This window comes from Giraffa tippelskirchi, chromosome 14 (assembly GCF_054371585.1).
Source record: "Giraffa tippelskirchi isolate mGirTip1 chromosome 14, T2T-mGirTip1v1.2.pri, whole genome shotgun sequence".
NCBI classification, from domain to species: Eukaryota; Metazoa; Chordata; class Mammalia; order Artiodactyla; family Giraffidae; genus Giraffa; species Giraffa tippelskirchi.
The window spans coordinates 9,888,421-9,914,444 of NC_137288.1; the positions used below are offsets into that span (position 1 = coordinate 9,888,421).

Below are 26,024 nucleotides of genomic sequence, written 5' to 3' on the forward strand. Positions count from 1 at the left end.
GATTCCATCCAGGGCTGACACAGCACAGAATGGGGCAGAACGAGGCCTGGATGTGCCGTGGTACCCAGGAAAAGGCACTCCCCCTCCTGACTGTTTTGAGACCCCGCATCCAAGTTGGAGGACCGAAAGGAAGACTCGAAGGTCTCCCTCTCTTATAGAAAAGAGTAGCCAACTTTCTGCTCCTCTGTTTCCATTGAGATTCTGTTCAAGTGTCCCAGCTCGGCTTCTGCGGGTGGCTGAGCTTCTAATGGCTCCCTGCGTTCTTGTCTTTTCCTCTCCAAACCTTCCGTCCTTTTCCCCCTTCTGGGGTGGAAGGGCGCTGTCATTGCTTCTACCTTCGAGGCAGATTGAGGAAAAGTCTGGACCGTCGACTCCTTTCCTCTCTTTGGTTCCGTGTCTCTCTCTGGCTGTGTCCCTCTCTTTTCCTTTCTCAGTTCCGTCTGTGTCTTCCTCTTTCTCTCTCGTGTGTGGATGGATGGATGCTAGGGATGCACATGTATATGATTAGATGAGGGTTATGTTTTAGGGATAGGTTAGAGGGAGAGAAAGGCTTTAGGTCGGAGTTGGTCATGGGGGAAGGGTCAAGGGTGGTGGTGGTGTTGTTTCTTGGAATCTGAGTGCTGTGCATTCTTCGTCTCTTTCCATATGAACCCCTTCTCAGATACACCACTTGCAAGGAGTCTCTCATGTTCTGTTTCCTATCTTTTGCATTTGTGAATGCTTAGCTTCTCTGTTGTGAAGAGGTTCCATTGGATGGAAACCCATGGGTGTACTTCGTGTACCTCTTTGCCTTACTTGAAGAGACCCATTTCGACCTCCGCCCAGCAAATGGCAAGGAGACTCTGATGTTAAGGAGCCTTTGACCTACGCTTCTTTCTAGCTATCTCATGACATCAGTCTTTAGGGTGAGGTTTTCCCCCTATATTGAGGTGGTATGAGATCAAAACCAATAGCGTTCTTCAGATGTAGCTGTCTGGTTTTCCCATGGACATTGATTGAAGAGGCTTTCTTGTTCCCATTTGGATATTCTCCCCTTCTGTGTCAGAGATGAGTTGACCATGGATGCTGGGGTTTGTTTCTGGACCCTCCACTTTATTCCATCGATCTGGATCTGTGTGTGTTGTTGTATTCCCAATAGCATACTGTCCTGCTGCTGCTGCTGCGGCTAAGTCACTTCAGTCGTGTCTGACTCTGCGTGACCCCATGGCCTGCAGCCTACCAGGCTCCTCCGTCCAGGACGTTTTCCAGGCAAGAGTACTGGAGTGGGTCACCATTGCCTTCTCCGATACTCTCCTGAGGATCCTAGTTTGGTCGTCTAATTTCCTTTCACACAACCTTGGATGTCCGTATCGGGGCTTTTTCGTCGGATTGTATTGACAGTTTAGGCTCTTTTCTGTCTCCGTACCCCTTTTGCAATTCTTTGTTCGGTGCGAAAATGCATTGGCATTTTGGGAGGAATAGCATCGAAGCTGTGGATTGCCTTGTGGGGCTGTGACATCATTTTCCCAATAGGAATTCTTTCAAGCCCTGAGCACAGCTTCTCTTTCCAGTGATTGGTGTGGGCTTGATCTTCCTTCTTCCATCTCTCGCCGTTTTGTGAGAACAGGTCCATCCTTCCCTTCTGGGTTAGATGGACTGGTGGGTATCACTTCAGTGAATGGCATTGTCAGTGGGGGTGATAATTCCCTTCTCGTTGGAAGACTTTGCTGTGAGTATTAGAAATGCAAGTGACTTCTCTTCCCCTTCCTCCCTGTCCATCTCTCAGAGCCACCGGGAAACAGAGGCCTCATCCACGGTCACACAGGCCTGAGGGGGTGCAACTAGACTGTTGTTTCTTCAGGCCCTCAGTGCTGGACATCATCCGGGATCCTCTGTGTGTGTCTTCCTCAGTCTGGTGTCCCTTCAGACCTTTCCCTAGTTTTCACAGGCTTGTTGTGTTGGTGTTCTTTGTCTGTTTGGAGACACATCCTTGATAAGCTTTGTGTTTCCACTCATTCGTCTCGCGATGTATGACCTGTCTTTTGCTTTTGTCGTGAGGTCTTTCCCACAGTAGATATCTTTGATTTTGCAAAGTCCACTGTATTCTCTGGGTTTTTTTTTTTTTTTTGTGGACTGGCTTTTAGTTTTGTGTGTGAAGACTCAAAGCACGTGTCCGGTTTCTGCTCATTGTTCTTCGAGATTTGTGACAAGTTTTCATGGAAAGTTTGTCTAGGGATAACTGGAAGTGAACTCGGTGTAAGGTGTCAAGTCTCCATCTCCATTCCTGTCATCCCCTGCAGTTTCCAATTCCCTGTTCCTGAGTGGTTTTAGAGACCTTGTGGGGAGTTTGGTTGCATTGGAGTTTGCATTTCCACCTTGATTCGATTCACACTGTTCTGCCCTCAGGGACACTGTCAAGGGGGAGTGAGGAGCAGCCTGCACTTCCAGCAGTGACCACACGGTGGGGCGAGTGCTGCTCTCCCCTCAGGGAGCCCCAGGCCACAGGCATCCCAGTGAGGAGCCAGCTCTGTGCTCAGCTGAAAGGAGTTAGTCTCTCAGGAGCCTCTGAGCCCTTGACTTTGGATCACCCAGGGTGGGCATTTACTGGGACAGAAAAAATTGCCCTGAATTCCATGGACGGAAGAGCCTGGCTGTGTAGAGTTCGTGAGTTGCCGCGAATCAGACACAACTGAGGACACAAAAATTCTATAGATTAAAACACTTTTTGGGGGTGGGGGGGAGTGAAAGGGGGGGATGTGGGTTTTTTTGTCTTATATAATAGCCAAGGGAAATCTAGTTTAAACCTAAATTCACATAGACGGGAAAGGTATAGCTCTCCGTCACCCTATTAAAAAAAAAAAAAAAACTACTAAACTTTTCTGAAAGTTTATTTAGTAGCTTCCTTGAGCAGTTCATTGTGAAGCATTTTTTTTTTTTTCTGTGACATTGGCCTCATTAAAAAGCACGGTTTGCCTTTACTGGATAATTCTGTTCATTGGTTTCTTAGGGAACCTTGGTAATATTTGAGTTTCCTGGGGAGTATGGTCACATGACCTGGCCCTGGCCAATCGGTGCGTTCCACCTCCCTGGCCACTGTGATTGGCTCCGGGCTGGGGCAGTGCCCAATCGGGGCCCAGGGCCGGGCCTCCCGTTGGAAGCCAGGGGAAGACGAGCTGTCGTCCTGCTGGGGTAGGGGAAGGGGTGGGGCCGGGGGAGGTCAGGCTCCAGCAGTGGGAGGGGCGTGAGGCCCGCCTGCGGCAGTTGGTGACCTTCCTGCTCCCCTCAGGGCAGAGCCGCCGGCCTGAGAATGAGGGCGCTGCTGAGCCCAGGGCCTGGGATGGCCCGTTGCTGCTGTGGTCCCAGAGCTCCACCCGAGACCTGAGGGAAGCCGTCTGCCCGTGAGTCCTCTCCCGCTTGTCTGTCAGCTTGTTTGAACCATGCTGGGTTTTCTGCCCAGCTGGCTAAGGGGAGTCCCTGGAAATGCAAGGGTGTGGGTTTTGGCAGACTTCAGGGAAGACATGCCAGGTGAGCCTGGGAGACTCCAGCTTAATCTGGATTCAGGAGATATCTCTTCGGGCCAGCTAGTAATTGTAGGATAAGCCTAATGAGTCTTCACAGGATGAAGAGAGTAACGTGCCAAGGTAGCAATCGATGTCCTCATTCGAGAGGATGAAGCTGGTGCTCAGAGAAGGGGGGAACTTGGCCACAGCAAGGAGGTGTGCACCCAGACAGAACCCCCAGATCCGGCCATTGGAGCTCAGGGAGGCCACTGGTGTGGCTTGTCCCTGTGGCAGGGGCCGAGGCACGCAGCCCACCCTGATTCCTGCGGGGGCCTGACTTGGGAAGTGCCATCTGGTAGCTTTGAGACTCACCAAACCAAATTGCACTGGAGAGAGGAGGGACACCTTCCTTCATCCACCCCCCACCCCCGCCGGATTCCCACATACCCTGACCCCTTTCTCCCGATTTCGGAGCCATTTCCAGAGTCCCGCTCATATGACCTCATTCGAAGTGCACTGTGGACGAGCTGCCATCTGCAGCTACTACCACAGCGGCCAAGGGCTTTAGCTCCCGACTACCTCCCTTCCTTTGGAACTTGGGGGCCCTCTACTCCCCACTTGCACACCACAGACCTTTGCTGAGGATTGTGGGGACCCTCACTCAGTTTGCAGTACGTTGTAGCCATCCCTGTCCTCTCTATACCTCCCTTGAAACTCAGCTTGTGAGCTCCTTTGGAGCAGCGTGGCCCACCTGGCTGCAACGGAAGAGACACAGCTGACAGTGAAACAACAGCTTAGATCTGAGACCCGGAAAGCTCTGTCAGAAGGGACCTCCCTCTTCACACCGTAGAGGCTGTAGGAGGCGCCAGGCTTTCGAACCAGTGCTGGGGCCAAAATGACTCCACAGCTGTTTTCCTTCCTGGGGAGGGTTCTGGCTCGAGTGGGAATGGCTCAAGTCTCCTAAGGTTCTGCAAGCCCACTGTGTGCAGATTCACGGTACACAGAGAGGAGAAGGTGGAGTCCTGCCCTGTAGGTGGTCACAGCTCACGGATGAGCCAGGCAGGCAGGCAGGCAGGGCATGAGAACACCTGAGCTGCCTTCATGAGTGAATGGTGTGGGGGCAGAGGAAGAGAAGCCGGTCTGCTCCCTCGTGTGGTGCCCCAGGCAGGTTGTCCCCAGAGGAAACCCTTACGACGGTGAGGACTATCACTGCTGTTTCCCAAGGGGTTCCGTCGGTGCGTGTCTTCCCCGGAGCGGTCAGGCCGTCTCTCAAGTACACGGGCCATGGGCATTGCCTCTCCTTGGAACTTCCCATGTGTTTCTCTTTTTTATGGAACAGTGATTTTCTAGAGGGGTTCTGGGCCACAAGGATGTTGGGTCATTTTCTAGCCTTCTGTCATGAAGAACGCTTTCCTGGGTGTTGGGGTGGTTTGTTGTTCCAGCTCCCTTTCTTGGCTTCTTTTGGGAGCTGGTGCAACAAGACGAGCTCAGCCTCTGCCTTCTGGCTGAGATGTCACCCTTGACACAGCAATGCCTGCCTGGAGATAATGATGGCAGTTGCCAAAAGGGCTTCGTTTGGCACATGGTATCTTGAAAGGACGTACACCGTCCTTTCAGATATCAAAGGCTAGTTCAAATGACATACAAATGAGAACTCTCCAATGGAGTCTTACAGTAGTTGGAGAGTCCAAAAAACACTCCTTCAGTCATTTCACTGAGAGTCATTGATTGGGGACACCAAGAATATAGGAAGGAATGCACAAAGAAAGGATGAAATTGTGTTCAGGATCGGGGGAAGGGATGAACAGGGCGTGCTTGCCTTGAATCCAGGCTTTGTTGGGGGGTGGGGCATAAAGATCAAACGGGTCTGAAACTACAAAGTGGTGATGGTAACACAGTATCACCAGAGTTACACAACAGTGTTCCCAAATTGCAACAATGATGAAAAAGTTTACTAATCCCAACTTAACCAACAAAAGTACAGGAAACCATACAAAAAATAAAACATCACCAGAAAGGTGGAAACAAACCAAATGCAAAGCAGTTCAGGGGAAAGGAACTCCATGTCCCCTGGGGGCAGACCGAGTTGCCAGCGTCCACGGTGAGCAGACGGGGATGGAGGCTGCAGAGCCGACCGCTCCCCTGGACGTGGTGTTTCCGGCAAGGGCTCTGGGTGTCTGTCCAGAGCGGGGGCTCGTTCTCCCTGCAGGGGTGGGTGAGTCATCGTGGGCGTCTGGGTGTTGCGCGGGAGCCAGGGCAGGCTCTCCCTGCCGAGGCGGTGACTCCTCCTCTGCCTCGGGTTCTCCTGCCAGAGCCCGAGCAGGTAGAGGTGCACGTGGAGGTGGAGGTTCTGGCTGAGGGGGTGGGACATCAGTGCCTGGGGCTGGGGGTCCTGCAGGCATGGAGATCCGATCTGCCCGGTGTGCTGGCCAGTACCCAGCTGGCCTGGTGTCTCTGCGAGGGCAAGTCTCGGTTCTCCATCTGCCCTCGGTGGATCCCTGGGTCCTGCACCTGGAGCCAGCACCTCTGTAGGGACAGGTCTGGGAAGCGGAGCCTGGTTCCAGTTGGAGGCCAGTGCTAGAGCTGGGGGAGAAGCAAAGTTTGCCCACAGGCCAGCCTTGGCATGTGCGTCTCCCGGGACAGAAAGCTTCCAAGAGATTCCCAAAGAATACCCAGCGTCGGATGTCTTTTGGGACTGAAGTGTGCAAGATGGGGGGCGGGGGGGTGTGAGGCCAGCGCTTGCTGCAGGCCCAGCAGCAGCTTTCGGGGACTCGTCCCTGTGTAGCTCAGCACCCCCTCCCCACACACTCCCGTGCACCAGCCCCAGCGTCCTCACCTCTGTGCTCTGGCGTGCTGGGCTCCAGGTCCTCCTGCTGCCTCAGAGGCCGGGGTTCTCGGGACTCTGGGTCGGAGCCGGGTGTGCTGAGCTCCGTGGCAGCCTCAGACTGGGCCGCCGGGTGTATCCTGGGCGGTGTCTCGGCAGCAGGCCTTCCCCGCCTCCGCTTCTCCCCAGGTGGGGCTGATGCCTCCGTGGGCACGCTCACCTGGAGCCTGCACTGGGCCTCACGGGCGGGGGGGTGGTGCTCCGACCCCTCCCTCCGGGAGGTGGATGGGGTGTCCCCGTCCTCGGCCTCATCACGTGGGAAGCTCTGCAACGACAGTGACCGTCAGCCAGCCATGCTAGGAGTTTTCCGAGCTGGGCCTGGGCAGTGGAGCCACTGCTTCTGCCTGCTCGAACTTCTCTTCCCAGAAGGGTCAGAGACGTGTGTCTGCTCAGATCCCCACCCGGGAGGAAAGAGACCCACCTGAGGGTGTGAGGTCCGCCTGGGCGGCCGCCACTGCCCACACTCTCCCCATCCCGCCCAGCCTGCTCTCCCCTGGGGTGTGGACACAACTTGTCCGCAGGCTTCTGACCCCACATCCGCCTGGGCTTCCTTGAGGGAGACACACCCCAAGAAACCCGCATCCACACACACAGGCAAAGGACCCGCTGTTTCCGGGTGGCATGGGAGAGGCGGCCTGGTCCGTCCTGGGGCTCCCCGTGTTACCTTTCTGTTTCTCCGGGCAAAGGGCCAGAGGCCTCTCGGGGGTGTCCTGAGCCAACGTCGACAGGGTGCCCGCGCACACTGCCTGTGAGCACTCCTGAGGCCCCGGCCTCTGGGCAGGGGCAAACAGCAGAACATCCTGGCAGCCAGTGAACTGGCTGGGGGCTCCTCTCCGCTCTGGAGGCCTGGATACCCGGGCTGCGGGTTCTGTTGGGTTCTGTTGCCGGCAGGTGACATCATCTCCTGGGGTTCATGCTGAGGTCCCTTCCCCAAAACTTCCCAAGGGAATCTCTGGGTTTCTGACTGCTCGACCACCCCCCTTAGGCCATGTGCAGGCACAGTGACACCCACACAGCCCAGCCCACAGCCCTGGGGAGGCCTGGGTTCAGCCAGGGCCTGAGCTCCGAGGACCCCACTGCTCTCAGACCAGGCTCCTTCTTCTCATAAGTGGTGTGGCCCTGGACAAGCATATGCCCCTCAGGGTTGCCCCAGTCTCTCCATCTGCAGAGTGGTGGTCATTCTCCCATCTGCTTCCTAGGTCTGTCGGCCTACGAGCAGCTCCATGCCTTTCCACCTGGGGCCGATATCACGTGGAGCTTGTGCGCTGAGACTTCAGAAAGAAAGATTCCATCCAGGGCTGACACAGCACAGAATGGGGCAGAACGAGGCCTGGATGTGCCGTGGTACCCAGGAAAAGGCACTCCCCCTCCTGACTGTTTTGAGACCCCGCATCCAAGTTGGAGGACCGAAAGGAAGACTCGAAGGTCTCCCTCTCTTATAGAAAAGAGTAGCCAACTTTCTGCTCCTCTGTTTCCATTGAGATTCTGTTCAAGTGTCCCAGCTCGGCTTCTGCGGGTGGCTGAGCTTCTAATGGCTCCCTGCGTTCTTGTCTTTTCCTCTCCAAACCTTCCGTCCTTTTCCCCCTTCTGGGGTGGAAGGGCGCTGTCATTGCTTCTACCTTCGAGGCAGATTGAGGAAAAGTCTGGACCGTCGACTCCTTTCCTCTCTTTGGTTCCGTGTCTCTCTCTGGCTGTGTCCCTCTCTTTTCCTTTCTCAGTTCCGTCTGTGTCTTCCTCTTTCTCTCTCGTGTGTGGATGGATGGATGCTAGGGATGCACATGTATATGATTAGATGAGGGTTATGTTTTAGGGATAGGTTAGAGGGAGAGAAAGGCTTTAGGTCGGAGTTGGTCATGGGGGAAGGGTCAAGGGTGGTGGTGGTGTTGTTTCTTGGAATCTGAGTGCTGTGCATTCTTCGTCTCTTTCCATATGAACCCCTTCTCAGATACACCACTTGCAAGGAGTCTCTCATGTTCTGTTTCCTATCTTTTGCATTTGTGAATGCTTAGCTTCTCTGTTGTGAAGAGGTTCCATTGGATGGAAACCCATGGGTGTACTTCGTGTACCTCTTTGCCTTACTTGAAGAGACCCATTTCGACCTCCACCCAGCAAATGGCAAGGAGACTCTGATGTTAAGGAGCCTTTGACCTACGCTTCTTTCTAGCTATCTCATGACATCAGTCTTTAGGGTGAGGTTTTCCCCCTATATTGAGGTGGTATGAGATCAAAACCAATAGCGTTCTTCAGATGTAGCTGTCTGGTTTTCCCATGGACATTGATTGAAGAGGCTTTCTTGTTCCCATTTGGATATTCTCCCCTTCTGTGTCAGAGATGAGTTGACCATGGATGCTGGGGTTTGTTTCTGGACCCTCCACTTTATTCCATCGATCTGGATCTGTGTGTGTTGTTGTATTCCCAATAGCATACTGTCCTGCTGCTGCTGCTGCGGCTAAGTCACTTCAGTCGTGTCTGACTCTGCGTGACCCCATGGCCTGCAGCCTACCAGGCTCCTCCGTCCAGGACGTTTTCCAGGCAAGAGTACTGGAGTGGGTCACCATTGCCTTCTCCGATACTCTCCTGAGGATCCTAGTTTGGTCGTCTAATTTCCTTTCACACAACCTTGGATGTCCGTATCGGGGCTTTTTCGTCGGATTGTATTGACAGTTTAGGCTCTTTTCTGTCTCCGTACCCCTTTTGCAATTCTTTGTTCGGTGCGAAAATGCATTGGCATTTTGGGAGGAATAGCATCGAAGCTGTGGATTGCCTTGTGGGGCTGTGACATCATTTTCCCAATAGGAATTCTTTCAAGCCCTGAGCACAGCTTCTCTTTCCAGTGATTGGTGTGGGCTTGATCTTCCTTCTTCCATCTCTCGCCGTTTTGTGAGAACAGGTCCATCCTTCCCTTCTGGGTTAGATGGACTGGTGGGTATCACTTCAGTGAATGGCATTGTCAGTGGGGGTGATAATTCCCTTCTCGTTGGAAGACTTTGCTGTGAGTATTAGAAATGCAAGTGACTTCTCTTCCCCTTCCTCCCTGTCCATCTCTCAGAGCCACCGGGAAACAGAGGCCTCATCCACGGTCACACAGGCCTGAGGGGGTGCAACTAGACTGTTGTTTCTTCAGGCCCTCAGTGCTGGACATCATCCGGGATCCTCTGTGTGTGTCTTCCTCAGTCTGGTGTCCCTTCAGACCTTTCCCTAGTTTTCACAGGCTTGTTGTGTTGGTGTTCTTTGTCTGTTTGGAGACACATCCTTGATAAGCTTTGTGTTTCCACTCATTCGTCTCGCGATGTATGACCTGTCTTTTGCTTTTGTCGTGAGGTCTTTCCCACAGTAGATATCTTTGATTTTGCAAAGTCCACTGTATTCTCTGGGTTTTTTTTTTTTTTTTTTGTGGACTGGCTTTTAGTTTTGTGTGTGAAGACTCAAAGCACGTGTCCGGTTTCTGCTCATTGTTCTTCGAGATTTGTGACAAGTTTTCATGGAAAGTTTGTCTAGGGATAACTGGAAGTGAACTCGGTGTAAGGTGTCAAGTCTCCATCTCCATTCCTGTCATCCCCTGCAGTTTCCAATTCCCTGTTCCTGAGTGGTTTTAGAGACCTTGTGGGGAGTTTGGTTGCATTGGAGTTTGCATTTCCACCTTGATTCGATTCACACTGTTCTGCCCTCAGGGACACTGTCAAGGGGGAGTGAGGAGCAGCCTGCACTTCCAGCAGTGACCACACGGTGGGGCGAGTGCTGCTCTCCCCTCAGGGAGCCCCAGGCCACAGGCATCCCAGTGAGGAGCCAGCTCTGTGCTCAGCTGAAAGGAGTTAGTCTCTCAGGAGCCTCTGAGCCCTTGCCTTTGGATCACCCAGGGTGGGCATTTACTGGGACAGAAAAAATTGCCCTGAATTCCATGGACGGAAGAGCCTGGCTGTGTAGAGTTCGTGAGTTGCCGCGAATCAGACACAACTGAGGACACAAAAATTCTATAGATTAAAACACTTTTTGGGGGTGGGGGGGAGTGAAAGGGGAGGATGTGGGTTTTTTTGTCTTATATAATAGCCAAGGGAAATCTAGTTTAAACCTAAATTCACATAGACGGGAAAGGTATAGCTCTCCGTCACCCTATTAAAAAAAAAAAAAAACTACTAAACTTTTCTGAAAGTTTATTTAGTAGCTTCCTTGAGCAGTTCATTGTGAAGCATTTTTTTTTTTTTCTGTGACATTGGCCTCATTAAAAAGCACGGTTTGCCTTTACTGGATAATTCTGTTCATTGGTTTCTTAGGGAACCTTGGTAATATTTGAGTTTCCTGGGGAGTATGGTCACATGACCTGGCCCTGGCCAATCGGTGCGTTCCACCTCCCTGGCCACTGTGATTGGCTCCGGGCTGGGGCAGTGCCCAATCGGGGCCCAGGGCCGGGCCTCCCGTTGGAAGCCAGGGGAAGACGAGCTGTCGTCCTGCTGGGGTAGGGGAAGGGGTGGGGCCGGGGGAGGTCAGGCTCCAGCAGTGGGAGGGGCGTGAGGCCCGCCTGCGGCAGTTGGTGACCTTCCTGCTCCCCTCAGGGCAGAGCCGCCGGCCTGAGAATGAGGGCGCTGCTGAGCCCAGGGCCTGGGATGGCCCGTTGCTGCTGTGGTCCCAGAGCTCCACCCGAGACCTGAGGGAAGCCGTCTGCCCGTGAGTCCTCTCCCGCTTGTCTGTCAGCTTGTTTGAACCATGCTGGGTTTTCTGCCCAGCTGGCTAAGGGGAGTCCCTGGAAATGCAAGGGTGTGGGTTTTGGCAGACTTCAGGGAAGACATGCCAGATGAGCCTGGGAGACTCCAGCTTAATCTGGATTCAGGAGATATCTCTTCGGGCCAGCTAGTAATTGTAGGATAAGCCTAATGAGTCTTCACAGGATGAAGAGAGTAACGTGCCAAGGTAGCAATCGATGTCCTCATTCGAGAGGATGAAGCTGGTGCTCAGAGAAGGGGGGAACTTGGCCACAGCAAGGAGGTGTGCACCCAGACAGAACCCCCAGATCCGGCCATTGGAGCTCAGGGAGGCCACTGGTGTGGCTTGTCCCTGTGGCAGGGGCCGAGGCACGCAGCCCACCCTGATTCCTGCGGGGGCCTGACTTGGGAAGTGCCATCTGGTAGCTTTGAGACTCACCAAACCAAATTGCACTGGAGAGAGGAGGGACACCTTCCTTCATCCACCCCCCACCCCCGCCGGATTCCCACATACCCTGACCCCTTTCTCCCGATTTCGGAGCCATTTCCAGAGTCCCGCTCATATGACCTCATTCGAAGTGCACTGTGGACGAGCTGCCATCTGCAGCTACTACCACAGCGGCCAAGGGCTTTAGCTCCCGACTACCTCCCTTCCTTTGGAGCTTGGGGGCCCTCTACTCCCCACTTGCACACCACAGACCTTTGCTGAGGATTGTGGGGACCCTCACTCAGTTTGCAGTACGTTGTAGCCATCCCTGTCCTCTCTATACCTCCCTTGAAACTCAGCTTGTGAGCTCCTTTGGAGCAGCGTGGCCCACCTGGCTGCAACGGAAGAGACACAGCTGACAGTGAAACAACAGCTTAGATCTGAGACCCGGAAAGCTCTGTCAGAAGGGACCTCCCTCTTCACACCGTAGAGGCTGTAGGAGGCGCCAGGCTTTCGAACCAGTGCTGGGGCCAAAATGACTCCACAGCTGTTTTCCTTCCTGGGGAGGGTTCTGGCTCGAGTGGGAATGGCTCAAGTCTCCTAAGGTTCTGCAAGCCCACTGTGTGCAGATTCACGGTACACAGAGAGGAGAAGGTGGAGTCCTGCCCTGTAGGTGGTCACAGCTCACGGATGAGCCAGGCAGGCAGGCAGGCAGGGCATGAGAACACCTGAGCTGCCTTCATGAGTGAATGGTGTGGGGGCAGAGGAAGAGAAGCCGGTCTGCTCCCTCGTGTGGTGCCCCGGGCAGGTTGTCCCCAGAGGAAACCCTTACGACGGTGAGGACTATCACTGCTGTTTCCCAAGGGGTTCCGTCGGTGCGTGTCTTCCCCGGAGCGGTCAGGCCGTCTCTCAAGTACACGGGCCATGGGCATTGCCTCTCCTTGGAACTTCCCATGTGTTTCTCTTTTTTATGGAACAGTGATTTTCTAGAGGGGTTCTGGGCCACAAGGATGTTGGGTCATTTTCTAGCCTTCTGTCATGAAGAACGCTTTCCTGGGTGTTGGGGTGGTTTGTTGTTCCAGCTCCCTTTCTTGGCTTCTTTTGGGAGCTGGTGCAACAAGACGAGCTCAGCCTCTGCCTTCTGGCTGAGATGTCACCCTTGACACAGCAATGCCTGCCTGGAGATAATGATGGCAGTTGCCAAAAGGGCTTCGTTTGGCACATGGTATCTTGAAAGGACGTACACCGTCCTTTCAGATATCAAAGGCTAGTTCAAATGACATAAAAATGAGAACTCTCCAATGGAGTCTTACAGTAGTTGGAGAGTCCAAAAAACACTCCTTCAGTCATTTCACTGAGAGTCATTGATTGGGGACACCAAGAATATAGGAAGGAATGCACAAAGAAAGGATGAAATTGTGTTCAGGATCGGGGGAAGGGATGAACAGGGCGTGCTTGCCTTGAATCCAGGCTTTGTTGGGGGGTGGGGCATAAAGATCAAACGGGTCTGAAACTACAAAGTGGTGATGGTAACACAGTATCACCAGAGTTACACAACAGTGTTCCCAAATTGCAACAATGATGAAAAAGTTTACTAATCCCAACTTAACCAACAAAAGTACAGGAAACCATACAAAAAATAAAACATCACCAGAAAGGTGGAAACAAACCAAATGCAAAGCAGTTCAGGGGAAAGGAACTCCATGTCCCCTGGGGGCAGACCGAGTTGCCAGCGTCCACGGTGAGCAGACGGGGATGGAGGCTGCAGAGCCGACCGCTCCCCTGGACGTGGTGTTTCCGGCAAGGGCTCTGGGTGTCTGTCCAGAGCGGGGGCTCGTTCTCCCTGCAGGGGTGGGTGAGTCATCGTGGGCGTCTGGGTGTTGCGCGGGAGCCAGGGCAGGCTCTCCCTGCCGAGGCGGTGACTCCTCCTCTGCCTCGGGTTCTCCTGCCAGAGCCCGAGCAGGTAGAGGTGCACGTGGAGGTGGAGGTTCTGGCTGAGGGGGTGGGACATCAGTGCCTGGGGCTGGGGGTCCTGCAGGCATGGAGATCCGATCTGCCCGGTGTGCTGGCCAGTACCCAGCTGGCCTGGTGTCTCTGCGAGGGCAAGTCTCGGTTCTCCATCTGCCCTCGGTGGATCCCTGGGTCCTGCACCTGGAGCCAGCACCTCTGTAGGGACAGGTCTGGGAAGCGGAGCCTGGTTCCAGTTGGAGGCCAGTGCTAGAGCTGGGGGAGAAGCAAAGTTTGCCCACAGGCCAGCCTTGGCATGTGCGTCTCCCGGGACAGAAAGCTTCCAAGAGATTCCCAAAGAATACCCAGCGTCGGATGTCTTTTGGGACTGAAGTGTGCAAGATGGGGGGCGGGGGGGTGTGAGGCCAGCGCTTGCTGCAGGCCCAGCAGCAGCTTTCGGGGACTCGTCCCTGTGTAGCTCAGCACCCCCTCCCCACACACTCCCGTGCACCAGCCCCAGCGTCCTCACCTCTGTGCTCTGGCGTGCTGGGCTCCAGGTCCTCCTGCTGCCTCAGAGGCCGGGGTTCTCGGGACTCTGGGTCGGAGCCGGGTGTGCTGAGCTCCGTGGCAGCCTCAGACTGGGCCGCCGGGTGTATCCTGGGCGGTGTCTCGGCAGCAGGCCTTCCCCGCCTCCGCTTCTCCCCAGGTGGGGCTGATGCCTCCGTGGGCACGCTCACCTGGAGCCTGCACTGGGCCTCACGGGCGGGGGGGTGGTGCTCCGACCCCTCCCTCCGGGAGGTGGATGGGGTGTCCCCGTCCTCGGCCTCATCACGTGGGAAGCTCTGCAACGACAGTGACCGTCAGCCAGCCATGCTAGGAGTTTTCCGAGCTGGGCCTGGGCAGTGGAGCCACTGCTTCTGCCTGCTCGAACTTCTCTTCCCAGAAGGGTCAGAGACGTGTGTCTGCTCAGATCCCCACCCGGGAGGAAAGAGACCCACCTGAGGGTGTGAGGTCCGCCTGGGCGGCCGCCACTGCCCACACTCTCCCCATCCCGCCCAGCCTGCTCTCCCCTGGGGTGTGGACACAACTTGTCCGCAGGCTTCTGACCCCACATCCGCCTGGGCTTCCTTGAGGGAGACACACCCCAAGAAACCCGCATCCACACACACAGGCAAAGGACCCGCTGTTTCCGGGTGGCATGGGAGAGGCGGCCTGGTCCGTCCTGGGGCTCCCCGTGTTACCTTTCTGTTTCTCCGGGCAAAGGGCCAGAGGCCTCTCGGGGGTGTCCTGAGCCAACGTCGACAGGGTGCCCGCGCACACTGCCTGTGAGCACTCCTGAGGCCCCGGCCTCTGGGCAGGGGCAAACAGCAGAACATCCTGGCAGCCAGTGAACTGGCTGGGGGCTCCTCTCCGCTCTGGAGGCCTGGATACCCGGGCTGCGGGTTCTGTTGGGTTCTGTTGCCGGCAGGTGACATCATCTCCTGGGGTTCATGCTGAGGTCCCTTCCCCAAAACTTCCCAAGGGAATCTCTGGGTTTCTGACTGCTCGACCACCCCCCTTAGGCCATGTGCAGGCACAGTGACACCCACACAGCCCAGCCCACAGCCCTGGGGAGGCCTGGGTTCAGCCAGGGCCTGAGCTCCGAGGACCCCACTGCTCTCAGACCAGGCTCCTTCTTCTCATAAGTGGTGTGGCCCTGGACAAGCATATGCCCCTCAGGGTTGCCCCAGTCTCTCCATCTGCAGAGTGGTGGTCATTCTCCCATCTGCTTCCTAGGTCTGTCGGCCTACGAGCAGCTCCATGCCTTTCCACCTGGGGCCGATATCACGTGGAGCTTGTGCGCTGAGACTTCAGAAAGAAAGATTCCATCCAGGGCTGACACAGCACAGAATGGGGCAGAACGAGGCCTGGATGTGCCGTGGTACCCAGGAAAAGGCACTCCCCCTCCTGACTGTTTTGAGACCCCGCATCCAAGTTGGAGGACCGAAAGGAAGACTCGAAGGTCTCCCTCTCTTATAGAAAAGAGTAGCCAACTTTCTGCTCCTCTGTTTCCATTGAGATTCTGTTCAAGTGTCCCAGCTCGGCTTCTGCGGGTGGCTGAGCTTCTAATGGCTCCCTGCGTTCTTGTCTTTTCCTCTCCAAACCTTCCGTCCTTTTCCCCCTTCTGGGGTGGAAGGGCGCTGTCATTGCTTCTACCTTCGAGGCAGATTGAGGAAAAGTCTGGACCGTCGACTCCTTTCCTCTCTTTGGTTCCGTGTCTCTCTCTGGCTGTGTCCCTCTCTTTTCCTTTCTCAGTTCCGTCTGTGTCTTCCTCTTTCTCTCTCGTGTGTGGATGGATGGATGCTAGGGATGCACATGTATATGATTAGATGAGGGTTATGTTTTAGGGATAGGTTAGAGGGAGAGAAAGGCTTTAGGTCGGAGTTGGTCATGGGGGAAGGGTCAAGGGTGGTGGTGGTGTTGTTTCTTGGAATCTGAGTGCTGTGCATTCTTCGTCTCTTTCCATATGAACCCCTTCTCAGATACACCACTTGCAAGGAGTCTCTCATGTTCTGTTTCCTATCTTTTGCATTTGTGAATGCTTAGCTTCTCTGTTGTGAAGAGGTTCCATTGGATGGAAACCCATGGGTGTACTTCGTGTACCTCTTTGCCTTACTTGAAGAGACCCATTTCGACCTCCGCCCAGCAAATGGCAAGGAGACTCTGATGTTAAGGAGCCTTTGACCTACGCTTCTTTCTAGCTATCTCATGACATCAGTCTTTAGGGTGAGGTTTTCCCCCTATATTGAGGTGGTATGAGATCAAAACCAATAGCGTTCTTCAGATGTAGCTGTCTGGTTTTCCCATGGACATTGATTGAAGAGGCTTTCTTGTTCCCATTTGGATATTCTCCCCTTCTGTGTCAGAGATGAGTTGACCATGGATGCTGGGGTTTGTTTCTGGACCCTCCACTTTATTCCATCGATCTGGATCTGTGTGTGTTGTTGTATTCCCAATAGCATACTGTCCTGCTGCTGCTGCTGCGGCTAAGTCACTTCAGTCGTGTCTGACTCTGCGTGACCCCATGGCCTGCAGCCTACCAGGCTCCTCCGTCCAGGACGTTTTCCAGGCAAGAGTACTGGAGTGGGTCACCATTGCCTTCTCCGATACTCTCCTGAGGATCCTAGTTTGGTCGTCTAATTTCCTTTCACACAACCTTGGATGTCCGTATCGGGGCTTTTTCGTCGGATTGTATTGACAGTTTAGGCTCTTTTCTGTCTCCGTACCCCTTTTGCAATTCTTTGTTCGGTGCGAAAATGCATTGGCATTTTGGGAGGAATAGCATCGAAGCTGTGGATTGCCTTGTGGGGCTGTGACATCATTTTCCCAATAGGAATTCTTTCAAGCCCTGAGCACAGCTTCTCTTTCCAGTGATTGGTGTGGGCTTGATCTTCCTTCTTCCATCTCTCGCCGTTTTGTGAGAACAGGTCCATCCTTCCCTTCTGGGTTAGATGGACTGGTGGGTATCACTTCAGTGAATGGCATTGTCAGTGGGGGTGATAATTCCCTTCTCGTTGGAAGACTTTGCTGTGAGTATTAGAAATGCAAGTGACTTCTCTTCCCCTTCCTCCCTGTCCATCTCTCAGAGCCACCGGGAAACAGAGGCCTCATCCACGGTCACACAGGCCTGAGGGGGTGCAACTAGACTGTTGTTTCTTCAGGCCCTCAGTGCTGGACATCATCCGGGATCCTCTGTGTGTGTCTTCCTCAGTCTGGTGTCCCTTCAGACCTTTCCCTAGTTTTCACAGGCTTGTTGTGTTGGTGTTCTTTGTCTGTTTGGAGACACATCCTTGATAAGCTTTGTGTTTCCACTCATTCGTCTCGCGATGTATGACCTGTCTTTTGCTTTTGTCGTGAGGTCTTTCCCACAGTAGATATCTTTGATTTTGCAAAGTCCACTGTATTCTCTGGGTTTTTTTTTTTTTTTTGTGGACTGGCTTTTAGTTTTGTGTGTGAAGACTCAAAGCACGTGTCCGGTTTCTGCTCATTGTTCTTCGAGATTTGTGACAAGTTTTCATGGAAAGTTTGTCTAGGGATAACTGGAAGTGAACTCGGTGTAAGGTGTCAAGTCTCCATCTCCATTCCTGTCATCCCCTGCAGTTTCCAATTCCCTGTTCCTGAGTGGTTTTAGAGACCTTGTGGGGAGTTTGGTTGCATTGGAGTTTGCATTTCCACCTTGATTCGATTCACACTGTTCTGCCCTCAGGGACACTGTCAAGGGGGAGTGAGGAGCAGCCTGCACTTCCAGCAGTGACCACACGGTGGGGCGAGTGCTGCTCTCCCCTCAGGGAGCCCCAGGCCACAGGCATCCCAGTGAGGAGCCAGCTCTGTGCTCAGCTGAAAGGAGTTAGTCTCTCAGGAGCCTCTGAGCCCTTGCCTTTGGATCACCCAGGGTGGGCATTTACTGGGACAGAAAAAATTGCCCTGAATTCCATGGACGGAAGAGCCTGGCTGTGTAGAGTTCGTGAGTTGCCGCGAATCAGACACAACTGAGGACACAAAAATTCTATAGATTAAAACACTTTTTGGGGGTGGGGGGGAGTGAAAGGGGAGGATGTGGGTTTTTTTGTCTTATATAATAGCCAAGGGAAATCTAGTTTAAACCTAAATTCACATAGACGGGAAAGGTATAGCTCTCCGTCACCCTATTAAAAAAAAAAAAAAAAAACTACTAAACTTTTCTGAAAGTTTATTTAGTAGCTTCCTTGAGCAGTTCATTGTGAAGCATTTTTTTTTTTTTCTGTGACATTGGCCTCATTAAAAAGCACGGTTTGCCTTTACTGGATAATTCTGTTCATTGGTTTCTTAGGGAACCTTGGTAATATTTGAGTTTCCTGGGGAGTATGGTCACATGACCTGGCCCTGGCCAATCGGTGCGTTCCACCTCCCTGGCCACTGTGATTGGCTCCGGGCTGGGGCAGTGCCCAATCGGGGCCCAGGGCCGGGCCTCCCGTTGGAAGCCAGGGGAAGACGAGCTGTCGTCCTGCTGGGGTAGGGGAAGGGGTGGGGCCGGGGGAGGTCAGGCTCCAGCAGTGGGAGGGGCGTGAGGCCCGCCTGCGGCAGTTGGTGACCTTCCTGCTCCCCTCAGGGCAGAGCCGCCGGCCTGAGAATGAGGGCGCTGCTGAGCCCAGGGCCTGGGATGGCCCGTTGCTGCTGTGGTCCCAGAGCTCCACCCGAGACCTGAGGGAAGCCGTCTGCCCGTGAGTCCTCTCCCGCTTGTCTGTCAGCTTGTTTGAACCATGCTGGGTTTTCTGCCCAGCTGGCTAAGGGGAGTCCCTGGAAATGCAAGGGTGTGGGTTTTGGCAGACTTCAGGGAAGACATGCCAGGTGAGCCTGGGAGACTCCAGCTTAATCTGGATTCAGGAGATATCTCTTCGGGCCAGCTAGTAATTGTAGGATAAGCCTAATGAGTCTTCACAGGATGAAGAGAGTAACGTGCCAAGGTAGCAATCGATGTCCTCATTCGAGAGGATGAAGCTGGTGCTCAGAGAAGGGGGGAACTTGGCCACAGCAAGGAGGTGTGCACCCAGACAGAACCCCCAGATCCGGCCATTGGAGCTCAGGGAGGCCACTGGTGTGGCTTGTCCCTGTGGCAGGGGCCGAGGCACGCAGCCCACCCTGATTCCTGCGGGGGCCTGACTTGGGAAGTGCCATCTGGTAGCTTTGAGACTCACCAAACCAAATTGCACTGGAGAGAGGAGGGACACCTTCCTTCATCCACCCCCCACCCCCGCCGGATTCCCACATACCCTGACCCCTTTCTCCCGATTTCGGAGCCATTTCCAGAGTCCCGCTCATATGACCTCATTCGAAGTGCACTGTGGACGAGCTGCCATCTGCAGCTACTACCACAGCGGCCAAGGGCTTTAGCTCCCGACTACCTCCCTTCCTTTGGAACTTGGGGGCCCTCTACTCCCCACTTGCACACCACAGACCTTTGCTGAGGATTGTGGGGACCCTCACTCAGTTTGCAGTACGTTGTAGCCATCCCTGTCCTCTCTATACCTCCCTTGAAACTCAGCTTGTGAGCTCCTTTGGAGCAGCGTGGCCCACCTGGCTGCAACGGAAGAGACACAGCTGACAGTGAAACAACAGCTTAGATCTGAGACCCGGAAAGCTCTGTCAGAAGGGACCTCCCTCTTCACACCGTAGAGGCTGTAGGAGGCGCCAGGCTTTCGAACCAGTGCTGGGGCCAAAATGACTCCACAGCTGTTTTCCTTCCTGGGGAGGGTTCTGGCTCGAGTGGGAATGGCTCAAGTCTCCTAAGGTTCTGCAAGCCCACTGTGTGCAGATTCACGGTACACAGAGAGGAGAAGGTGGAGTCCTGCCCTGTAGGTGGTCACAGCTCACGGATGAGCCAGGCAGGCAGGCAGGCAGGGCATGAGAACACCTGAGCTGCCTTCATGAGTGAATGGTGTGGGGGCAGAGGAAGAGAAGCCGGTCTGCTCCCTCGTGTGGTGCCCCGGGCAGGTTGTCCCCAGAGGAAACCCTTACGACGGTGAGGACTATCACTGCTGTTTCCCAAGGGGTTCCGTCGGTGCGTGTCTTCCCCGGAGCGGTCAGGCCGTCTCTCAAGTACACGGGCCATGGGCATTGCCTCTCCTTGGAACTTCCCATGTGTTTCTCTTTTTTATGGAACAGTGATTTTCTAGAGGGGTTCTGGGCCACAAGGATGTTGGGTCATTTTCTAGCCTTCTGTCATGAAGAACGCTTTCCTGGGTGTTGGGGTGGTTTGTTGTTCCAGCTCCCTTTCTTGGCTTCTTTTGGGAGCTGGTGCAACAAGACGAGCTCAGCCTCTGCCTTCTGGCTGAGATGTCACCCTTGACACAGCAATGCCTGCCTGGAGATAATGATGGCAGTTGCCAAAAGGGCTTCGTTTGGCACATGGTATCTTGAAAGGACGTACACCGTCCTTTCAGATATCAAAGGCTAGTTCAAATGACATACAAATGAGAACTCTCCAATGGAGTCTTACAGTAGTTGGAGAGTCCAAAAAACACTCCTTCAGTCATTTCACTGAGAGTCATTGATTGGGGACACCAAGAATATAGGAAGGAATGCACAAAGAAAGGATGAAATTGTGTTCAGGATCGGGGGAAGGGATGAACAGGGCGTGCTTGCCTTGAATCCAGGCTTTGTTGGGGGGTGGGGCATAAAGATCAAACGGGTCTGAAACTACAAAGTGGTGATGGTAACACAGTATCACCAGAGTTACACAACAGTGTTCCCAAATTGCAACAATGATGAAAAAGTTTACTAATCCCAACTTAACCAACAAAAGTACAGGAAACCATACAAAAAATAAAACATCACCAGAAAGGTGGAAACAAAGCAAATGCAAAGCAGTTCAGGGGAAAGGAACTCCATGTCCCCTGGGGGCAGACCGAGTTGCCAGCGTCCACGGTGAGCAGACGGGGATGGAGGCTGCAGAGCCGACCGCTCCCCTGGACGTGGTGTTTCCGGCAAGGGCTCTGGGTGTCTGTCCAGAGCGGGGGCTCGTTCTCCCTGCAGGGGTGGGTGAGTCATCGTGGGCGTCTGGGTGTTGCGCGGGAGCCAGGGCAGGCTCTCCCTGCCGAGGCGGTGACTCCTCCTCTGCCTCGGGTTCTCCTGCCAGAGCCCGAGCAGGTAGAGGTGCACGTGGAGGTGGAGGTTCTGGCTGAGGGGGTGGGACATCAGTGCCTGGGGCTGGGGGTCCTGCAGGCATGGAGATCCGATCTGCCCGGTGTGCTGGCCAGTACCCAGCTGGCCTGGTGTCTCTGCGAGGGCAAGTCTCGGTTCTCCATCTGCCCTCGGTGGATCCCTGGGTCCTGCACCTGGAGCCAGCACCTCTGTAGGGACAGGTCTGGGAAGCGGAGCCTGGTTCCAGTTGGAGGCCAGTGCTAGAGCTGGGGGAGAAGCAAAGTTTGCCCACAGGCCAGCCTTGGCATGTGCGTCTCCCGAGACAGAAAGCTTCCAAGAGATTCCCAAAGACTACCCAGCGTCGGATGTCTTTTGGGACTGAAGTGTGCAAGATGGGGGGCGGGGGGTGTGAGGCCAGCGCTTGCTGCAGGCCCAGCAGCAGCTTTCGGGGACTCGTCCCTGTGTAGCTCAGCACCCCCTCCCCACACACTCCCGTGCACCAGCCCCAGCGTCCTCACCTCTGTGCTCTGGCGTGCTGGGCTCCAGGTCCTCCTGCTGCCTCAGAGGCCGGGGTTCTCGGGACTCTGGGTCGGAGCCGGGTGTGCTGAGCTCCGTGGCAGCCTCAGACTGGGCCGCCGGGTGTGTCCTGGGCGGTGTCTCGGCAGCAGGCCTTCCCCGCCTCCGCTTCTCCCCTGGTGGGGCTGATGCCTCCGTGGGCACGCTCACCTGGAGCCTGCACTGGGCCTCACGGGCGGGGGGTGGTGCTCCGACCCCTCCCTCCGGGAGGTGGATGGGGTGTCCCCGTCCTCGGCCTCATCACGTGGGAAGCTCTGCAACGACAGTGACCGTCATCCAGCCATGCTAGGAGTTTTCCGAGCTGGGCCTGGGCAGTGGAGCCGCTGCTTCTGCCTGCTCGAACTTCTCTTCCCAGAAGGGTCAGAGACGTGTGTCTGCTCAGATCCCCACCCGGGAGGAAAGAGACCCACCTGAGGGTGTGAGGTCCGCCTGGGCGGCCGCCGCTGCCCGCACTCTCCCCATCCCGCCCAGCCTGCTCTCCCCTGGGGTGTGGACACAACTTGTCCGCAGGCTTCTGACCCCACATCCGCCTGGGCTTCCTTGAGGGAGACACACCCCAAGAAACCCGCATCCACACACACAGGCAAAGGACCCGGTGTTTCCGGGTGGCATGGGAGAGGCGGCCTGGTCCGTCCTGGGGCTCCCCGTGTTACCTTTCTGTTTCTCCGGGCAAAGGGCCAGAGGCCTCTCGGGGGTGTCCTGAGCCAACGTCGACAGGGTGCCCGCGCACACTGCCTGTGAGCACTCCTGAGGCCCCGGCCTCTGGGCAGGGGCAAACAGCAGAACATCCTGGCAGCCAGTGAACTGGCTGGGGGCTCCTCTCCGCTCTGGAGGCCTGGATACCCGGGCTGCGGGTTCTGTTGGGTTCTGTTGCCAGCAGGTGACATCATCTCCTGGGGTTCGTGCTGAGGTCCCTTCCCCAAAACTTCCCAAGGGAATCTCTGGGTTTCTGACTGCTCGACCACCCCCCTTAGGCCATGTGCAGGCACAGTGACACCCACACAGCCCAGCCCACAGCCCTGGGGAGGCCTGGGTTCAGCCAGGGCCTGAGCTCCGAGGACCCCACTGCTCTCAGACCAGGCTCCTTCTTCTCATAAGTGGTGTGGCCCTGGACAAGCATATGCCCCTCAGGGTTGCCCCAGTCTCTCCATCTGCAGAGTGGTGGTCATTCTCCCATCTGCTTCCTAGGTCTGTCGGCCTACGAGCAGCTCCATGCCTTTCCACCTGGGGCCGATATCACGTGGAGCTTGTGCGCTGAGACTTCAGAAAGAAAGATTCCATCCAGGGCTGACACAGCACAGAATGGGGCAGAACGAGGCCTGGATGTGCCGTGGTACCCAGGAAAAGGCACTCCCCCTCCTGACTGTTTTGAGACCCCGCATCCAAGTTGGAGGACCGAAAGGAAGACTCGAAGGTCTCCCTCTCTTATAGAAAAGAGTAGCCAACTTTCTGCTCCTCTGTTTCCATTGAGATTCTGTTCAAGTGTCCCAGCTCGGCTTCTGCGGGTGGCTGAGCTTCTAGTGGCTCCCTGCGTTCTTGTCTTTTCCTCTCCAAACCTTCCGTCCTTTTCCCCCTTCTGGGGTGGAAGGGCGCTGTCATTGCTTCTACCTTCGAGGCAGATTGAGGAAAAGTCTGGACCGTCGACTCCTTTCCTCTCTTTGGTTCCGTGTCTCTCTCTGGCTGTGTCCCTCTCTTTTCCTTTCTCAGTTCCGTCTGTGTCTTCCTCTTTCTCTCTCGTGTGTGGATGGATGGATGCTAGGGATGCACATGTATATGATTAGATGAGGGTTATGTTTTAGGGATAGGTTAGAGGGAGAGAAAGGCTTTAGGTCGGAGTTGGTCATGGGGGAAGGGTCAAGGGTGGTGGTGGTGTTGTTTCTTGGAATCTGAGTGCTGTGCATTCTTCGTCTCTTTCCATATGAACCCCTTCTCAGATACACCACTTGCAAGGAGTCTCTCATGTTCTGTTTCCTATATTTGCATTTGTGAATGCTTAGCTTCTCTGTTGTGAAGAGGTTCCATTGGATGGAAACCCATGGGTGTACTTCGTGTACCTCTTTGCCTTACTTGAAGAGACCCATTTCGACCTCCGCCCAGCAAATGGCAAGGAGACTCTGATGTTAAGGAGCCTTTGACCTATGCTTCTTTCTAGCTATCTCATGACATCAGTCTTTAGGGTGAGGTTTTCCCCCTATATTGAGGTGGTATGAGATCAAAACCAATAGCGTTCTTCAGATGTAGCTGTCTGGTTTTCCCATGGACATTGATTGAAGAGGCTTTCTTGTTCCCATTTGGATATTCTCCCCTTCTGTGTCAGAGATGAGTTGACCATGGATGCTGGGGTTTGTTTCTGGACCCTCCACTTTATTCCATCGATCTGGATGTGTGTGTGTTGTTGTATTCCCAGTAGCATACTGTCCTGCTGCTGCTGCTGCGGCTAAGTCACTTCAGTCGTGTCTGACTCTGCGTGACCCCATGGCCTGCAGCCTACCAGGCTCCTCCGTCCAGGACGTTTTCCAGGCAAGAGTACTGGAGTGGGTCGCCATTGCCTTCTCCGATACTCTCCTGAGGATCCTAGTTTGGTCGTCTAATTTCCTTTCACACAACCTTGGATGTCCGTATCGGGGCTTTTTCGTCGGATTGTATTGACAGTTTAGGCTCTTTTCTGTCTCCGTACCCCTTTTGCAATTCTTTGTTCGGTGCGAAAATGCATTGGCATGTTGGGAGGAATAGCATCGAAGCTGTGGATTGCCTTGTGGGGCTGTGACATCATTTTCCCAATAGGAATTCTTTCAAGCCCTGAGCACAGCTTCTCTTTCCAGTGATTGGTGTGGGCTTGATCTTCCTTCTTCCATCTCTCGCCGTTTTGTGAGAACAGGTCCATCCTTCCCTTCTGGGTTAGATGGACTGGTGGGTATCACTTCAGTGAATGGCATTGTCAGTGGGGGTGATAATTCCCTTCTCGTTGGACGACTTTGCTGTGAGTATTAGAAATGCAAGTGACTTCTCTTCCCCTTCCTCCCTGTCCATCTCTCAGAGCCACCGGGAAACAGAGGCCTCATCCACGGTCACACAGGCCTGAGGGGGTGCAACTAGACTGTTGTTTCTTCAGGCCCTCAGTGCTAGACATCATCCGGGATCCTCTGTGTGTGTCTTCCTCAGTCTGGTGTCCCTTCAGACCTTTCCCTAGTTTTCACAGGCTTGTTGTGTTGGTATTCTTTGTCTGTTTGGAGACACATCCTTGATAAGCTTTGTGTTTCCACTCATTCGTCTCGCGATGTATGACCTGTCTTTTGCTTTTGTCATGAGGTCTTTCCCACAGTAGATATCTTTGATTTTGCAAAGTCCACTGTATTCTCTGGTTTTTTTTTTTTGTGGACTGGCTTTTAGTTTTGTGTGTGAAGACTCAAAGCACGTGTCCGGTTTCTGCTCATTGTTCTTCGAGATTTGTGACAAGTTTTCATGGAAAGTTTGTCTAGGGATAACTGGAAGTGAACTCGGTGTAAGGTGTCAAGTCTCCATCTCCATTCCTGTCATCCCCTGCAGTTTCCAATTCCCTGTTCCTGAGTGGTTTTAGAGACCTTGTGGGGAGTTTGGTTGCATTGGAGTTTGCATTTCCACCTTGATTCGATTCACACTGTTCTGCCCTCAGGGACACTGTCAAGGGGGAGTGAGGAGCAGCCTGCACTTCCAGCAGTGACCACACGGTGGGGCGAGTGCTGCTCTCCCCTCAGGGAGCCCCAGGCCACAGGCATCCCAGTGAGGAGCCAGCTCTGTGCTCAGCTGAAAGGAGTTAGTCTCTCAGGAGCCTCTGAGCCCTTGCCTTTGGATCACCCAGGGTGGGCATTTACTGGGACAGAAAAAATTGCCCTGAATTCCATGGACGGAAGAGCCTGGCTGTGTAGAGTTCGTGAGTTGCCGCGAATCAGACACAACTGAGGACACAAAAATTCTATAGATTAAAACACTTTTTGGGGGTGGGGGGGAGTGAAAGGGGGGGATGTGGGTTTTTTTGTCTTATATAATAGCCAAGGGAAATCTAGTTTAAACCTAAATTCACATAGACGGGAAAGGTATAGCTCTCCGTCACCCTATTAAAAAAAAAAAAAAAAACTACTAAACTTTTCTGGAAGTTTATTTAGTAGCTTCCTTGAGCAGTTCATTGTGAAGCATTTTTTTTTTTTTCTGTGACATTGGCCTCATTAAAAAGCACGGTTTGCCTTTACTGGATAATTCTGTTCATTGGTTTCTTAGGGAACCTTGGTAATATTTGAGTTTCCTGGGGAGTATGGTCACATGACCTGGCCCTGGCCAATCGGTGCGTTCCACCTCCCTGGCCACTGTGATTGGCTCCG

The 26,024-nt window shown here is 54.2% G+C and overlaps 2 protein-coding genes and 1 long non-coding RNA gene across 3 annotated transcripts in view; 1 reads left to right on the forward strand and 2 right to left on the reverse strand.

The window, feature by feature from the left end:
* LOC145534150 (uncharacterized) overlaps nt 1–26,024 on the forward strand; it is a 694,441-nt gene that overhangs the window by 513,095 nt on the left and 155,322 nt on the right. Inside the window, exons 69-71 of the long non-coding RNA XR_014074276.1 lie at nt 3,266–3,377; nt 10,914–11,025; nt 18,563–18,674. This is a non-coding gene — a long non-coding RNA (uncharacterized LOC145534150). The remainder of the gene's footprint in view (nt 1–3,265; nt 3,378–10,913; nt 11,026–18,562; nt 18,675–26,024) is intronic.
* On the reverse strand, nt 5,410–7,243 carry LOC145534090 (uncharacterized). The gene is made up of 3 exons (XM_081561458.1): nt 7,028–7,243; nt 6,316–6,628; nt 5,410–6,062 (listed from the first exon to the last, which is right to left on the reverse strand). The coding sequence occupies exons 1-3, from the start codon at nt 7,160–7,162 to the stop codon at nt 5,434–5,436; spliced, it is 1,077 nt and encodes a 358-aa protein (XP_081417584.1). The 5' UTR covers nt 7,163–7,243; the 3' UTR covers nt 5,410–5,433.
* LOC145533971 (uncharacterized) lies at nt 13,050–25,782 on the reverse strand. The gene is made up of 4 exons (XM_081561326.1): nt 24,956–25,782; nt 14,676–17,309; nt 13,964–14,276; nt 13,050–13,710 (listed from the first exon to the last, which is right to left on the reverse strand). Exons 2-4 carry the CDS (start codon nt 14,910–14,912, stop codon nt 13,082–13,084), a joined length of 1,179 nt encoding a protein of 392 aa, XP_081417452.1. The 5' UTR covers nt 14,913–17,309; nt 24,956–25,782; the 3' UTR covers nt 13,050–13,081.

Coding starts and splice junctions, on each gene's coding strand:
- LOC145533971 (XM_081561326.1), bottom strand. CDS start 14,912: ATGATGTCACCTGCCGGCAACAGAACCCAACAGAACCCGCAGCCCGGG. Junction 14,277..14,675: donor TTGCCCGGAGAAACAGAAAG/GTAACACGGGGA, acceptor CTGTCGTTGCAG/AGCTTCCCACGTGATGAGGC. Junction 13,711..13,963: donor CAGCACGCCAGAGCACAGAG/GTGAGGACGCTG, acceptor CTTCTCCCCCAG/CTCTAGCACTGGCCTCCAAC.
- LOC145534090 (XM_081561458.1), bottom strand. CDS start 7,162: ATGTTCTGCTGTTTGCCCCTGCCCAGAGGCCGGGGCCTCAGGAGTGCT. Junction 6,629..7,027: donor TTGCCCGGAGAAACAGAAAG/GTAACACGGGGA, acceptor CTGTCGTTGCAG/AGCTTCCCACGTGATGAGGC. Junction 6,063..6,315: donor CAGCACGCCAGAGCACAGAG/GTGAGGACGCTG, acceptor CTTCTCCCCCAG/CTCTAGCACTGGCCTCCAAC.